The following is a 14,876-nucleotide window of genomic DNA, read 5'->3' on the forward strand; positions in this document are numbered from 1 at the left end:
AGGTGTTTTCACAGAAAATGAGGGCTGGAAGGGACTGTAGGACGCCATCAAGTCCAACCCCTGCTCAAAGCTGGACATCTCCCAAGTCAATTAGCCCAGCCAAAGTTTTGTCTAGCCAGGTCTTCAAAACCTCCAAGGATGGAGACTCCACCACCTCTCTGGGGAACCTGTTCCAGTGCTTTCCTACCCTCGTAGTGGGAGAGTTTTCCCTAATATCCAACCTAAACTCCCCTTGCTGCAACTTGGGACCATTGCTCCTTGCTCCATCACCAGCCCCCGCTGAACCCAGCCGGGCTCCAACCTCGTGCCAGTGAACACTCGTGTGATCTCCCCAGCCCTGGGGCTGTCCTGATCTCTCGCTCACCCTCCAGGCTGCTGGTTGCAGCCTGCCTGAGGAGCAGAGGGCGGCGGGCAGCGCTGGAAGAGACCTCCCATGGGCAGTTGCGAGGGGGAGGGGCACAGTAGCGGTGAGACCCTCCTCCCTCCCCTACACCGCGCCCCCGACCGTCGGACGCTACCACTACCTGGGGGGAAGGAGGTAGGACACGACACCAGAGGGTACTACCATTGGCCGCGGGACGGGGGGCGGAGGGCACTACCATTGGCTGCGGAGGGTGGAGGGCACTACCATTGGCCGCGGGACGTGGAGGGCACTACCATTGGCTGCAGGGGGGTGGTAGGATTGTCTCCAGCCACTGCTGGCGTTAAGGCGGTGACACCTAATTGATTGCCAACATTTTTTTTTTTTTTTTTGCTCTGGAAAACAAGAGCGCGCCCCTCAGAGGCGCTGGTTGTGGGCAGAAGCGGAGCGCAGGACAGTCCCCCTCCTCCCTCGCCGGGTGTGTGGCGCGGGCAGCGTCCCACGCACGCGCACAGTAGCGCAGCCCTCCGCGCTCTGGAGCCCAGCGTTCTGGGGCTGCCGCTGGCCCGAGTCTCGGCTCCGTGGGGGAGGGGCCTGGACCCGGCGCGAGCCGCGGGGCGCGCAGTGCATTGTGGTCGCGCAGTGATTGCTGCGGGCGCGGGGCACGCCGGGAGCGGCGGCGGCGGCGGCGGTGAGAGTGCGGGTGAGGGGCCCGCGCCGCGGAGCGCCCCAGGGTAGCAGCAGCCGGAGCCGGGCCCGCGAGGACGAGGCGCGGGCGCCGCCATCCCCGCGCCCGGGGTATAAATGAGTGAGCGACGCGGCAGGAAGGGCAGGATCCCGCGGCTGCGACCCCAGCGCCCAGGAGCTGCGGCTGCTTCCCCCGCCCGGAGCCGCGGGCGAGGGCGGCGCTGAGGCGGCAGCGGACACGTTCCCCCGCCCATGGTCCCGGCGGCGCCGAGGGCTGGCAGCGGGGAGGAGAGGAGCTGAGGCCGGGCTGGTGCCTGGGGGACTCGGGGGCCCTGCTCTGCGCTCCGCCGCCTCTTGCTCCGGCTTGGGGCGCCGGGACGGATATTGCAGGGCGCTGGATGGCAGCTCCGCGCCGCTACAGGGGCTCGCGGCTCCTGCAGCGGCAGTAGGAGAGGAGAAAGCCGCGGGGGAGACCTGGTGCTGCCGAAACCCTGGGCCCACGGTGACGCCGCTTTGTTTCATCGACCAAGGTAAAGCAGCGAGCAGTGGGTGGCTGGCGCCTGCCTCAGATCAGCTTAAAAGCCCCAGTATAAAACAGTGCTGGTGCTTGGGACAGGCCTTCCCGGGGAGCTTCTCATTAATTCAGAAGTGCGGGCTCTGCTTGTCACAAATAAGTTTAACAACTGCCTTAGGAACTCCAATATTAGGAAGTAGGCACCGTACTTTCGTTAGGGATAGTTTAAAAGTTGCACGTGCAGCTTCATAAACCATCGTTTGTTCAGTTCCCGTGAGAAAAGTTGATGGCAGTTGACACTGTGGTACTGTTGGTTATGTATTTCGTTGCTTTTCAAATGCAGGAGGACAGAAACTTCCCTTGGTTCTGAAGTCTGGGTGGCCCAGGATTCAAACCAGGCTGTAAAATGTAGGATCCCTCCAGCATGAGGCCTTATGCTTTTGCCATTACTAAGCATGGTGGGGTGTACAACAACGATACTTCCAAGTTTATATTTTTATCATACTCTCTGCGTGTGTCTCAGTCCCTCTTTTTATATCTGACAGCTGCTGATGTAGCGTGCTGGCTAGCAGTCAAGTCCTGTTTGTTTAGTATTTAAGACCTTGAACAGCCTTTCTTTTCGTTTTCACTTTCTCCGGGTTGACCTCTTGGCTTTCCCTGTGGCTGCATCCGGGTGCAGAAATCCGCTGTTGCTAATTTTCATGCAGTAAAATTGTCCAATAGAGATTTTTGTGGCTTCGGTGGCAGCTGAAAGTAGTGCCTCTTCCCAGGATGGTGGAGTGCAGTATCAAGAGTTTGAAAGAAGTATGATATAGGCTTCAATATGTGTGGTTTGTGGGTTTTTTTGTTGTTGTTTTTGGGTTGAGGCGTGCTTAATACTGTTTAAAGGTCCAAACAACTTTTTAAACAAAGCACATGCATCCTTTATAAATTGGCATCAGAAATAGTGTGGTAGATGTGTAGCTTTTCAACAGAGTTGGCATTGGTAGGAAGTGATACTGTAACAAAACTGCAATAGTAATATTTTTCAAACCTAAGACACTGGTTTATATAGCCTTAAATCCAGTAAACTATAGATGTTTGGCTGTGTGCATAGGGTTAAGCTGTAGCAAGTCGGGATGTCCTATTTGTAGAGGGGGGAAATCCCCCACTCTGTATACATGCCCTTTTCAGAGTGACCAGTTTACTTCTGAATGAATGAGAATTATTTTCTCCCACTTTGAAAAACCTATCTTTTAATATTGTCCAACATACAACCCAGTTGTTTTTCCTGCAGCTGGCACAGGGGAATTTGTTTCAGGTTTGGTCTTAGGCTTTGCTTCTCTCTTCACATACAACATGGTGTCTTATCTAGGTTAGGTTAGCTTCTAGTATTGCTGTCACAGGTGGGATTAAACAGATGGTGTATTACAGATACACACGTATGTGGTGTAGATAAGATTCTTCAATAGTTTTTTTTTTTTTTTTTCATTTTATGTATCTTGTTTCAAGGGCCAAATCAGTTCCAAATTCACTTGGGCAAATCTCAAAAGCCAAGTTTCAAATTTCAACTGAGCAGAGCTCAGTCATTCAAGTCCATGTGGCTCTACCGCTGGGGAAGTATCTTCCTTCTCAGACGCGTCAGTCTGGGGCTTCGGATACTCCCCGAAACTCTGGCAGGCATCCTACATGCAAGCCCAGGGCCCAGAGACCCTGGGGTTCAGATGCCCCCTAGTCTTGTTTGCTCCTAACCAAAAGATCAAGGAGTGAGCCAGGAAAAGCAAGAAAGCAGTCCCACTTTCCTATGCAACTGTGTAGTCGAGTTTCCCACGTTTGGGAAAACTCTCGGGTAAGCCTGCCCAGAATGCAAGGGACAGGCCTCACTCTTGGGGGGGAAAAACATCATTGTATCTCCCTAGGCTTATGAACATTTTTGTTTTTGGATTTGTATTCTGTACTTTATTGCTAATAATTAATGGCCTGAATTTAATTTCTTAATTTCAAGATGATGTGTGAGGTGATGCCAACCATCAGTGAGGCAGAGATTCCCTCTGGGGGAAATGGAGGCCATGGTTCAAGCTCCCCGTTACAATCGGATGCTGATTCCCATTTTGAGCAGTTAATGGTGTCTATGCTGGAAGAGAGGGATCGTCTCCTGGAAACACTAAGAGAAACTCAAGAGACACTAGCTTTGACACAGGGCAAGCTACATGAAGTTGGTCATGAAAGAGATTCCTTGCAGAGGCAGCTAAATACTGCACTTCCACAGGTACGGATGTTTTCAATGCCCAATGTCTTGCAATAACCTTAAATTGTTCTACTTTTTCATCCTTTTGAATGTATTCACTTGGAAAAAATGTTCCGAAGATTGCATGTAGGCAAGCTGTTGAAAGGAAGGTACATTTCTGATGTCTCTTATTTAAGATCCAGGAGATAAGTAGCAAAAACATAAATAAATTACACCTGACAGAAACTTGGAAAGGTGAAGACTACTTCCATGTTAATTCATACTGCATTGCCATGGTAATGAAAGTCTGAGTATACTGTACAACTAATCTGATCTGTTTTGGACTGTGATTGTGTTTTGCCTCCTTGGAGTGTGAGAGTTTTTTGGCAGCTGTGGAGGAGGCAGCATACTGAAAATCAGGAAAATAAAGTGGGTAATAAATAACTACAGCGTGATAAATGGGCAGAGTGATGTGTGGTCCAGAATTCTGAGCATTGTTTACTCAACTTCCTGTGTTTGTTGGTTTTTGGGTTTTTTTTCAGTTCGAGTTAAAAGGAATAAATTTAAGACTGGGAAACCAAATAATTGACTTGCTGTCAAATAGCAGCAGTTTTGTACTTGGTTTGTTGCAACTTTTTTTGTATAAAAAAAAAAAAAGTAAAAAAAAATAAAATTCAAAGATCTAACTATTTGAAAGCCTGATCTGTTTTAGCTGCAACCTTACAATAAACAGTGCACAGCTTTCTCCATGACCTTGCATTCTTCCCAACATGCCTGTTTTCTCCTTTTTTCCAAGTATGCTGATAATGATCTTACACTGATATGTAGCAAACATTTTTTTTTCCAAATAAACCTAAATTACTTTCAGGTGTTCTGGAAATATTGGAGTACTATTTATAAACTTTAATACAATTGTTCTAAATTCTTCCAGTTATGCTATCTTCCTGTCATAAATAAAACTACTGCATGATCTGCATAACATGGCAAAGTAGGCTGGAAATCATCTGACAGTACAGATTTAATATCGATGCTTAATTGATGCCTAATGCTTAATCTTTGGATAGATTTAAGTCTTTGGGGTAATTATGTCAGTCTTGCCTGCAAATTTTATTCATGCTAAGTAGCAATCTCTACTTAAGAGCACCCATGAAGTGTTTGGGACTGTATATGTGAGTTAAGGGTTGTATAATACAATACCTTATATTCTTTGAAACTTGGATGCTAGTTTTGTGACTTGTGCCCCAAGTATTATAGACTCATTAAAAAACCGAGTAGGTTTGGAAAGGGCTTCAGGAGGTCATCTAGTCCAGTGCCGTGTACAAAACAGGATCATTCCTATCCAAACAATCCCATATCAGTGCTTGTCTAATCTATTTCTTAAATCTAGGAACAATCCCCTCTTTACAAATAGCAGCAGCAACAGCTAATATTGCCCACAACTTCTTTCTGATAATGTGATGTTTTTCTCGCATGGAAAAATATCTTCAGTCATAAATAGGCATACTGAAAAAAAGCCTTTTTTTTCCCCCCACAAAAATGGTGGTCTTCTCTTCATTTAGCTTTTTCTTTCTCACTTTATAATTATCAGTACTGTTTTACATGGCATACTCATGGAATTTTTCATTTATTGTCAATAGACTCCCATCATTGTATGCTGTCTGTTATGCAGATTCCCTGAAGAGCTGACTACTTTTTTCTCTTTTTTAAACCCACAAAACTGGCTAACAAAAAACATATCATAAGAGGGCCAAGTGGTTGGTCACAGCTAGATGTCCTGTCTCCCCTACCCCCCAGTTGAAGTATTAACTAATTTCAAGCCACATACAACCCTTCCCATAATCAAGAAGTCATGTTCTTCTAGGTGTGACAGGAGTGGGTCCTGAGAGAACTTTTAAATGTGATACCAGCAGCCTTTCAGTTTCTTTCATGAAGCAAGGGGATTTGTTAGAGTAAGATTTGTCACTGATTATCTTAAATTATGCCCAGCTCACATTTTTGAAGTGATGACAAAGTTGCTTAAAGTATCTAGGAAGCTTCCTTTTCAGCATTTTTATAAATGCAAATAATGACGAGTCAAAAATGCACTGTAGGGTGTGTGAGACAAACTTATTGCACAAGTCAGGGATTCCTTGCATTCTTCTATTTGGCCTATAAGCCCCCCCTCATTCCTTTCTGTTCCAGGAACTCCCAAAAATCCCCAAGTGGCAGGGGCCATGTGCAGGGCTCTGATTTGCCCATTTCTTGTAGTTTTATTTCTCCTACCACATTATTCAGCATAGTAATTCTTAAGTTAATGTCAACATATTATTTTTGGAAGATGAGTCTAGATTCAATGCGAGGCTTATGTTGGAAGGCATTGGGTGCTATCATCTAATATATGGATTTGCAGAAGTGCTTGAATTTGTTGCGTTAAACAAATGGTAGGTGTCCATCTACAGCATTTAAGTTCTCAGATTGTTTCCCTGCCCCTCATAGCAATGGACTTTTTTGACCATTTATACTTAGAATGTCCTTTGACATTTTGTAATTGATCAGAGGATTAAAAACATAATGCTACAAATGTATGTAAACATCTTCTAGTTGAGCAGGTGATCTTGCAAGCTCATCACTAGTAAAAACCATAAGGAAGAAACAATTTACTTGCATGATTGGCTTTAGAAAGAAACAGGAAAGGTGTTTACCTTTTTTACTGGAACTTGTATATGTATACCAGCAAACAAAATATCATGTTAGTTTATACCATAGTGAGTTTATAAGAATTGCAGAAGATGAGAATTGGTTGCATCCTTAGAGATAATATTCTTCTCTCACCCCCATGGAATATTTTTGCAACTGCTGTAAGTAACTAAAAATTGGGAATAAAATTGGGAATGCATCTCTCTTAATTTGGATCTGATAGTTTCTTCAGTTTTTTGTGTAACTTTTTTATAGTCAATTTCCTTTCTTACATGAGAACTTTTCATGGAACAGTTAAGAGCAGGGACGGAAGAAGGGGAAACTTGTATGGTAAATTCACACAGATGGTCAGGGAACTTTTGTGGCAAGGGGTGGTATTGGAAACTACTTTAACTTGCTCTTGGAAACTAACAGTACGGTTTGACTCTTTTGCAGTTAACTTCAGGTGGACATAAAAGTAAAATCAATGTAGACATGCAGCTTTCTTTAGCAGTATTTTCTGTGATGAGAGCTCATTTTATTGCATTTGGTTTTGTCAAATGTAATAAACATAATACAAATTGAGTAATTTTTCTTACTTAGGATAAAATGTTGCAGGGATTGGTTTACAGGTGGCTGAATACTTAGGTTTAGTTACATGGATTACTAAAATATGGGATAAACAGCAAGATGCTTTCCTACGAAATCATTTATTTTACCTTGTCTTTGCGGTGGTGGTAATGTATTTTGTCTTGTGATGTATTTAAGTCTTCAGCAATAGACTATTCTTATTTTTAACTTCCAGAGATGCTGTTGTGTGAAAGGAGCAGTGCTATGATAACTGTGATAATTGATCTGAGTATCTTTTTGGCTCCTGATTTAATACATTGAGGGCTTGCCTTCACTGCCTCTCTCATGGATTTGGTGCTCTGCTGAGAAGCATGCTTCATGCTCTTACTCTTACCAAATCCAAGAAACGAGGCACTCTTAGAGTAGCCTCAGAAATGCTTATCCATGTTTAGGGCTATTCAGGGGCAGCAAAGCTCCCAGATTTGTGTGTTGTTTTTTTATTTTTTATTTTCTTTTTCTTTAATGGGTGTGTAGGAGGAGAGTGGGTGGTACATGCTGATTGATGCCCCCAGGCTCAACATGAAGGTGCTATATACAAGCCATGAATCTGTAGTGGCATTCATGTGCTTAGTTGTTTGTTCCTTCTGCAGGGGCTCGGTGTAGGGGCCCACCTGTGCAGATGAAGCTGCAGGATAGGAGGTTAGTCAGTATTTGTCTGTTTAAATAGTGCTGTTTTATACATTCATACAGTAATAAAGTTAATCAACTGACAGAGAATTATTTTTTGTTGTCATTAAATTAGTCTTCAGTTTTGTCCTGATTTGAAATTTACGTTCTCTTCACTTGACAATGTTTGTCTTTTTAGGAGTTGATTTTCTACAATAGGTAGATCATGCCCTTATAAATGCCTTCTGAATTAGTGAGGTGAACTTTTTAAATATTGTTAAAATTTCATAGCAAATCCTTAATTTAAAGGTCTTACCTCCTCTTTCCTATCTTCATGCAGTGTGAAGAACTAATTCTTCATAACTTTTATAAGCATTTTACTACTTGGATTGGAAACATGCACAGATTGATTTTTTTACCTTGGTTTAATTTCAGTTGGAAATGTAGTTTGTTTTTGTTAGAGAGTTGCACATGTGTAAGTTCATAGAAAAATGTATCTTGTACAAAATCATAAGATTTGTTTCCTACATTTTATTAACTTTTAAATGTGTAACATTATGCACTATATCTTTGTGTGTTATAAAATAGTGATGGTGACTTCCTGTGTGCTATACATGTTGCAAAAAACCCCTGTGTGATGTGGCATAGGTGTCATTTCTTTGTTTTGAGATGTGTGGTTATAAAGTAGTTGGGTAAAGCAGATAAGGATTGAGATTCCTATTAGTAGAATAGGGTGTGGAAGCCAGTGATGTGCTTGGCTTTGGTCAGAGTTGCATTAGACTTTTGAATCTACATGAACACAAGTATTTGTCACAAGTGAAAGAGAATATAATTGAATCATACTCAGCATCTTGAACTCATTCTATGCTATATAATTTGGGAATGGAAGTGTCGAGATACCTGGCTCCAATCTTCAGAAGCATCTTAATAATCTTCTTACTTTAGCTTTCATATCTCAAATCATATGAAAGCATGTTATGACTTGAATCTTCTGTCCTTTGTATTCATGATAGTCCTATTAAGATTTTTTGTTTTTTAAGAAATCCAAATTTATATAAAGCACGGCTAATTGTTTTTTTGTGTGTGTCTGTAACTAAACCTCTAATGTAATGTGGAATTTGGATAGAAGATAAAGCTTTTAATGGTTTTAGTTTGATTCTTAATTTTATTGCAACCATACGTAGGGTATGTGCGTGTGGTGTTTTGTGCGGGGGTGGGAAATGAGATAACTGCATTAAACCCCAGTGTACAGTCTCTGTTGTTATCCCTCTTTGGTTTAAATGTTTTTAGCATGCAAGTAGGCAAAAACAATATATAGATCATGTATATTAGTATTTCTGTTCAAGTCAGTTCAGGTGCAGTTGTGAAAGAGAAGTTTCCAGGATGTTCAACATAAACATCTGTCTCGGACAGTAACTAAGAACCTTTTTGTTTGTTTCTTCATATTCATGGAAAGTATACACAAATATGTTGGGTTAAGATTTACATTACAAAATCAAGCCGAACTAATATTCAAATCGTTTTCAAGACAATAATTTGCACTGAATGTATGCATGTTTCTGTGGTCTGCATCCAGTTATCTCATCTTCATAATAATTGAATTTTTGGCAACATTTGAATTTCCCAGTCTTGCCAAGGCTTCAGGCGTCCTGTGTTAAAAATTATCTATAATATCATGAAGAACCAATATCTTGAATTGCAGATTTGATGTAATATATGTAGGAAGCTTAGTATGTGAGCTACTAAATTTTCTACCAGATGAAGTTTCCCCAAGATCTGTAGAGATAATCCTATGTACAGCTTGCTGCATCAGTTCAGTTTTTATGGTGACATAAGCTGTAACCGTTACTTCAGCAAGTTTTGTAGTTAGATACATAGTTAAGAACAAAAGCATTTGGACATAACTCCTAATAAGGGATCTTGGTTACACAGGGGGACTAGTAAGATATGTCTGTTGCACAGATGTGTGTTTGGAGCTGGTAGATGCCTCCTGTAAAGAATAGTAAAAATGAAATGAAATTGTTCACAGTTGCTTTCCCTAAGCCACAAGTATTATCTTGGTCTAGTCTGGGTTGAATCTATTTGTTGAATCTTATCCAGCTCCAGCTTAGTAGCTCTGTAACTACTGAGTAGACATATCTACAGGTATGTTGATGAACGAGATGGATATTTGAATCAGAATGTTGTCTGCATTGGGAATTCTTACTATCTGTGGTTCCTTGGGAACCATTAGGAGGTTTAACAACTTTCTAAATAAAATAGGAAGGATCATGGAGTTGGAAGTTAGCAAGACCCATGTGAAAGGCTCATGGGACATGAACAGTTGCCCTGAACTGCCTTCAGAGGATCCCCTGGGAGTCCAGCCTGAGGGGGAAAGGAGTCCAGGAGACCTGGCTGTAGTTTAAAGAAATTTTATTGAGGGCTCAGGAACGAACCAACCCAGTGCTCAGGAAGACTAGCAAGTATGGCAGAAAACCATCTTGGCTTAGAAGGGAACTCTTCAGTGAAATAAAACAAAAAGGAAGCAAGTTTTACCACCTCTGCTCCACCGTCCCATACCAGGTGCTGGTCTGGCCACTGTGGGTGCGCAAATCTTGGGGGTTATGGGGGGTCACATGTCCTCCCAATGCATCGCCTATGGTCAGGCACACCATCCTGTCCCATGACCCCTCCCCCACATCCACCCACTTCCCCACACTTGTGGGGAGGGAGGGGGTACTGGGGCAGGGGGCAGCGGATCAGGAGTGAGGGCCACCAGCAGGACTGGAGCAGGTTGGGGGTTGCAGGTCGGGGGTGAAGGGCACTGGCATATCAGGGGTGCTCAATACTACAAAGCAGCTGCGGAGACAGCTACAGTTGAACCCATATTGTAGTAGGCAAAAGAAGCGAGGGGAGCTCTGATTTTCCATGATAAAACAAAACAAAATGAAATGCCAAGATATAGGTATTTAGTATTTATTTTATTATAATAGATTTGAAGCAGTAGGCTTCAAATTTGCTTTAAAATTGTAGATATATCAGTAAAACATAGTGGTCAGCTGATATAGATATATAGGGGCATTTCATTTTAGTTGAGGAAAAGCATGGATTTTTGGTGTTTTTGTCCGAGAATTTGGGGTTTTTAAACAGAGAAGCCAAAGACCACTTGTATTTAGGAACAATTGGCATGGATTCACCAAGGGCAAGTCGTGCTTGACCAACCTGATTGCCTTCTATGATAAGATGACTGGATGTGGGGAAAGCAGTGGCCATGATATACCTTGACTTTAGCAAGGCTTTTGATAGTCTCCCAAAATATTCTCGCAAGCAAGCTAATGAAGTACAGGCTGGATGAAACAACCGTAAGGTGGATAGAAAGCGGCTGGATTGTTGGGCTCAATAGGCAGTAATCAATGGTCTAGCTGGTAGTCAGTATCAAGTGGGCCCAGTTGAGGTCATTATCTTCATTAATGGTCTGGAAGATGTGATGGAGTGCACCCTCAGCAAGTTCATGGATGACACCAAGCTGCAGGGAGTAGTAGATATGCTGGAGGGTAGGGCTATGATTCAGAGAGACCTAGACATATTGGATGATTGGATCAAAAGATCTCATGAGGTTCAATAAGGACAAGTGTAAAGTGCTACACTTAAGATAGAACAATCCCATGTACCACCAGTACAGGCTTGGGGGCTGACTGGCTGGGCAGGACCTGGGGGTTACAGTGGACAAGATGAATATGAGCCAACAGAGTATGAATATGTTCCCTTCTTCCAAAGAAGGTTAACACCATACTGGGTTGCTTTAGTAGGAGTATTGCCAGCAGATTGAGGGAAGGGATTATTTCCCTCTGTTCGGCACTGGTGAAGCAGCATTTGGAGTACTGTGTCCAGCTTTGGGCCCCCCACTACAGAAAGGATGTGGACAAATTGGAGAGAGTCCAGTGGAGGTCAACAAAAATAGTGAAGGGGCTGGGGCACGTGACTTATGAGAGAGGCTGAGGGAGCTGGTCTTATTTAGTCTGGAGAAGATGAGACTGAGGGGAGATTCATGAACAACGTTTAACTACCTGAAGGGTGGTTCCAAAGAGGAGCTATACTGTTTTCAGTGGTTGGTGGCAGATGACAGAACAAGGAGCAATGGTCTCAAGTTGCACCAAAGCAAGTTTGTTAGATATTAGGAGAAACTTACTCACTAGGAGATTATTAAAGCATGGGAGCAGGTTATCCAGAGAGGTAGGGGAATCTCCATCCTTGGAGGTTTTTAAGACTCAGCTAGACAACCTTGGCTAGGATGATATAACTGGGTACAGTCCTGCTTTGAGCAAAGGGCTGGACTAGATGACCTCTTGAGGTCCCTTCCAAGCCTAATTTTCTATGATTCTGTTTCTCAAAGGATGAGTTATTTGAGTACTCCAGAGTCTGTAGGGGTGTATTCTTGATCTCTGCATATTATTTAGTAATATTATTTAGCTTGATTGTTCTATTTCCCTAGTTTAAACTTACTTGATTCCTAAATGTTAAAAATTAATTGGCTTTTCATTTGATTCCATTATTTCTAAAGAAGAGGGGGATCATCATTAATACCACATTACTATGTGTATTATACTTATTAAATATCAAGTTATTGTTATTTAAATGACCATTTGACTAGATTATGGAGGTGGTTAGCCATGTTAGTCTGAAGCCAGGCAGAAGCTAGGGCAGGGTGGCACCTTAGAGATTAACTGGTTTGGGGAGGCATGAGTGTTCATAAGCAAAACCTATTTCATCACATGCTAGGAACGGAGTCCCTGCCCTACCTTCCTTTTAACCAGATATGATCTAAAAGAAATGGGTATACAGTAGTCTGATATTTTGGAGGTGACCTCTGTGTTATGGTATGTCACTGAATCCTCAGACAAAAATATATTTAAAAACACCTGAAAATGGCTTCAAGTTTTTTAAAGTAATATTGGATAACTCTTTTATAGGTGGGGCATGTTTTTTAGTTAGATGTACATTCCAGTATTTCTTCTTTTTAGAAAAAGCCCCTTATCAATGTAGTCCTGACATGAGTTAAGCCTCCTCTATATTTTACTTCTGTTAGTATGCACAAACCCAATTACCTGTCAACTGATCTGTAATTAGTTATGATTGCTTGTTAATAGTAGGGAATAATTAGCTTTTAAACAGTGGTTTTAAGGAGGAGAAGCTAGATAAATCCTGCACCTGTATGGAATTATCATTAAAGTAGAACTCTAATACCCAGGCTGCTGCAGGACAGACCAATTTAACAAATTGAGTGGAAGAAAATAAATTAATTTTTATTATGTTCCGAATTAGTCTACTGTATCTTTTATTTAACGCTGTGGTAAGCATCGTAGTCTTTATCAGTTTTAAAAGAAATAAGACATTAAATGTGGAATCACTGCTAAATTATATTTTTGAGGGAGGACTATTGCCCATTCTATTCAAATACACTGGCTAGTGTCTTAAAAGAGGCAGTGAAATGAATCAGTGTGGGTAGGTCAGGGGTGGGCAAAATGTGGCTCGGGGGCCAGATGTGGCCCACCAAGCCATTCTATCTGGCTTGCGGGGCCCCTAAAAATTAAAAAAAAATAATATTTATCTGCCCTGGGCTGCCTGTCATGAGGCCCTCAATGGCTTGCCAAAACTCAGTAAGTGGCCCTCTGCCCAAAATAATTGCCTACCCCTGGTGTAGGTGGAAGTGTGTGTAAGGGAATTATTTATTTTCACTTTTTTTCTTTCTTTGAAAAATCCTTTCCGCAAAATTCTGGATTAAAGCCTGATGATAAATTATTGTTGTGTGACTGCAATACTTTGCAAGGGCAGGCTAATAAAGAGTACCAATGACTTGTTAAAAATGAGTCAGTTTTCTTAACTTCATCAGGTGTGTTTCTATTGTCTTGTAAGCAGAGGTGATACTGCTTATAATACAGGTGTATTTAACATTTCAGGATGATGAGGTATATGTTGGCATTTGTTGCTTACAGTTATTTGGGGATATGCTATCATGCGGCAGAACTTTAATCTTTTCAATCAATTTTCCCTGGGAATCAAAATGCCTTAAGTGCAGTTTTGGGGGAATAACATCACTTCTGAAACCCCTTACTTTCTTACTACTTGGCCACATTACTACAAATAGCATCTAGAAATGTGAATAAAACTTCTGTCATTCACTTGATTTTGAGATGAAAGTAAATGAATTTTTAATTCTGTAAAAATGAGTAATTTTTCAGTTTCAATAGATTGTTTGGTTTCTAACTTGGCTTCTGACTTTTTGATATTCATTTAGAATAGTTGACTTTTTGTTTTATTCAGTCCTTTGAAATTTACAATAATTTGTTTACAGACAAATTTAATTTTATTTCAAGAGTTGGCGCCCTTTTAGAAAACTGCCAGCTGAGTGTATTTAAAGTGGTATCAGGCATATCTATTTGAAAACAGTTGTAGGTATTAGATTTTAGTAGACTGATTAATTGCCTGTACTTGGTTCTGGCTTTCTCCTTTCCCCCCACTTGAAGGCCAGTAAAGTAAAATTACTGATGGATTGAAAAATAAAAAATTCAGTATACTAACAGTTTAAAAAAAAAAAAAATTGTACCTTACCTCTCTGTTAGAGGTTTTGCAACCTTTTGTAGGCTGTATGAATAGAGCTGGATACATCACTGACTCTTTATCATGTGGGATTACCTTCCTAGTTCAGAGTGACAAGGAAATATTGTGATTAATATATGTGCATATTAGAGATTGGGCAGTCTTAATTTTATTGATTCTACTCTGCTAGACCACTAAAAATAATTTAGTATAAAGGTGTAGTAGTCTCAGGATTTCATTCGTCTGCATCCTCCAAGATGAACTGAGATGCTGAAGATCATTTATATATTTTCATAGTTTGTAGGTTTCTGATTGGTAGTCAGAATAAGTAAATTATAACCTGTTCCCCTAGTGCCTATAATTTATATAAAATCTTTTTTAGAAATATAGCCTGCTTCCTTTCTTCTATCTCTAATGGTTCGCCTTGATCAGAATGTAACATACTCTAGTTGCCATTGAAATTTTTTTTTTCATGTAATTGCAGTCTGTTGGATACACACAAATAAATTGCAGTGGTCAAGTATATCCTGTCCTGAATATTCAGATCATTATGAAATGGTGTGGGCTCAGAATTATGGACAGTTAGAAATAATACCTTGCTATTACAAAGGTCTTAGTGGTTTACAAATGATAATTCCCAT

The 14,876-nt window shown here is 41.5% G+C and overlaps 1 protein-coding gene across 5 annotated transcripts in view; it reads left to right on the plus strand.

Moving 5' to 3' along the window:
* The first annotated feature begins 740 nt into the window (after nt 1–740).
* The window catches only part of PPFIA1 (PTPRF interacting protein alpha 1), a 106,477-nt gene continuing 92,341 nt past the window's right edge, over nt 741–14,876 (plus strand). The window contains exons 1-2 of one of the 5 annotated variants that reach the window (XM_059722741.1): nt 741–1,578; nt 3,547–3,810. In XM_059722741.1, coding sequence (XP_059578724.1) covers nt 3,547–3,810 — 264 coding nt within the window. In that variant the 5' untranslated portion in view covers nt 741–1,578. Of the gene's footprint in view, nt 1,579–3,546; nt 3,811–14,876 lie in introns of those variants that run through there. The other 4 variants (XM_059722742.1, XM_059722739.1, XM_006270338.4 and 1 more) reach the window with 4 other exon arrangements.

Source organism: Alligator mississippiensis, chromosome 2 (assembly GCF_030867095.1).
Source record: "Alligator mississippiensis isolate rAllMis1 chromosome 2, rAllMis1, whole genome shotgun sequence".
Taxonomy (NCBI): Eukaryota; Metazoa; Chordata; order Crocodylia; family Alligatoridae; genus Alligator; species Alligator mississippiensis.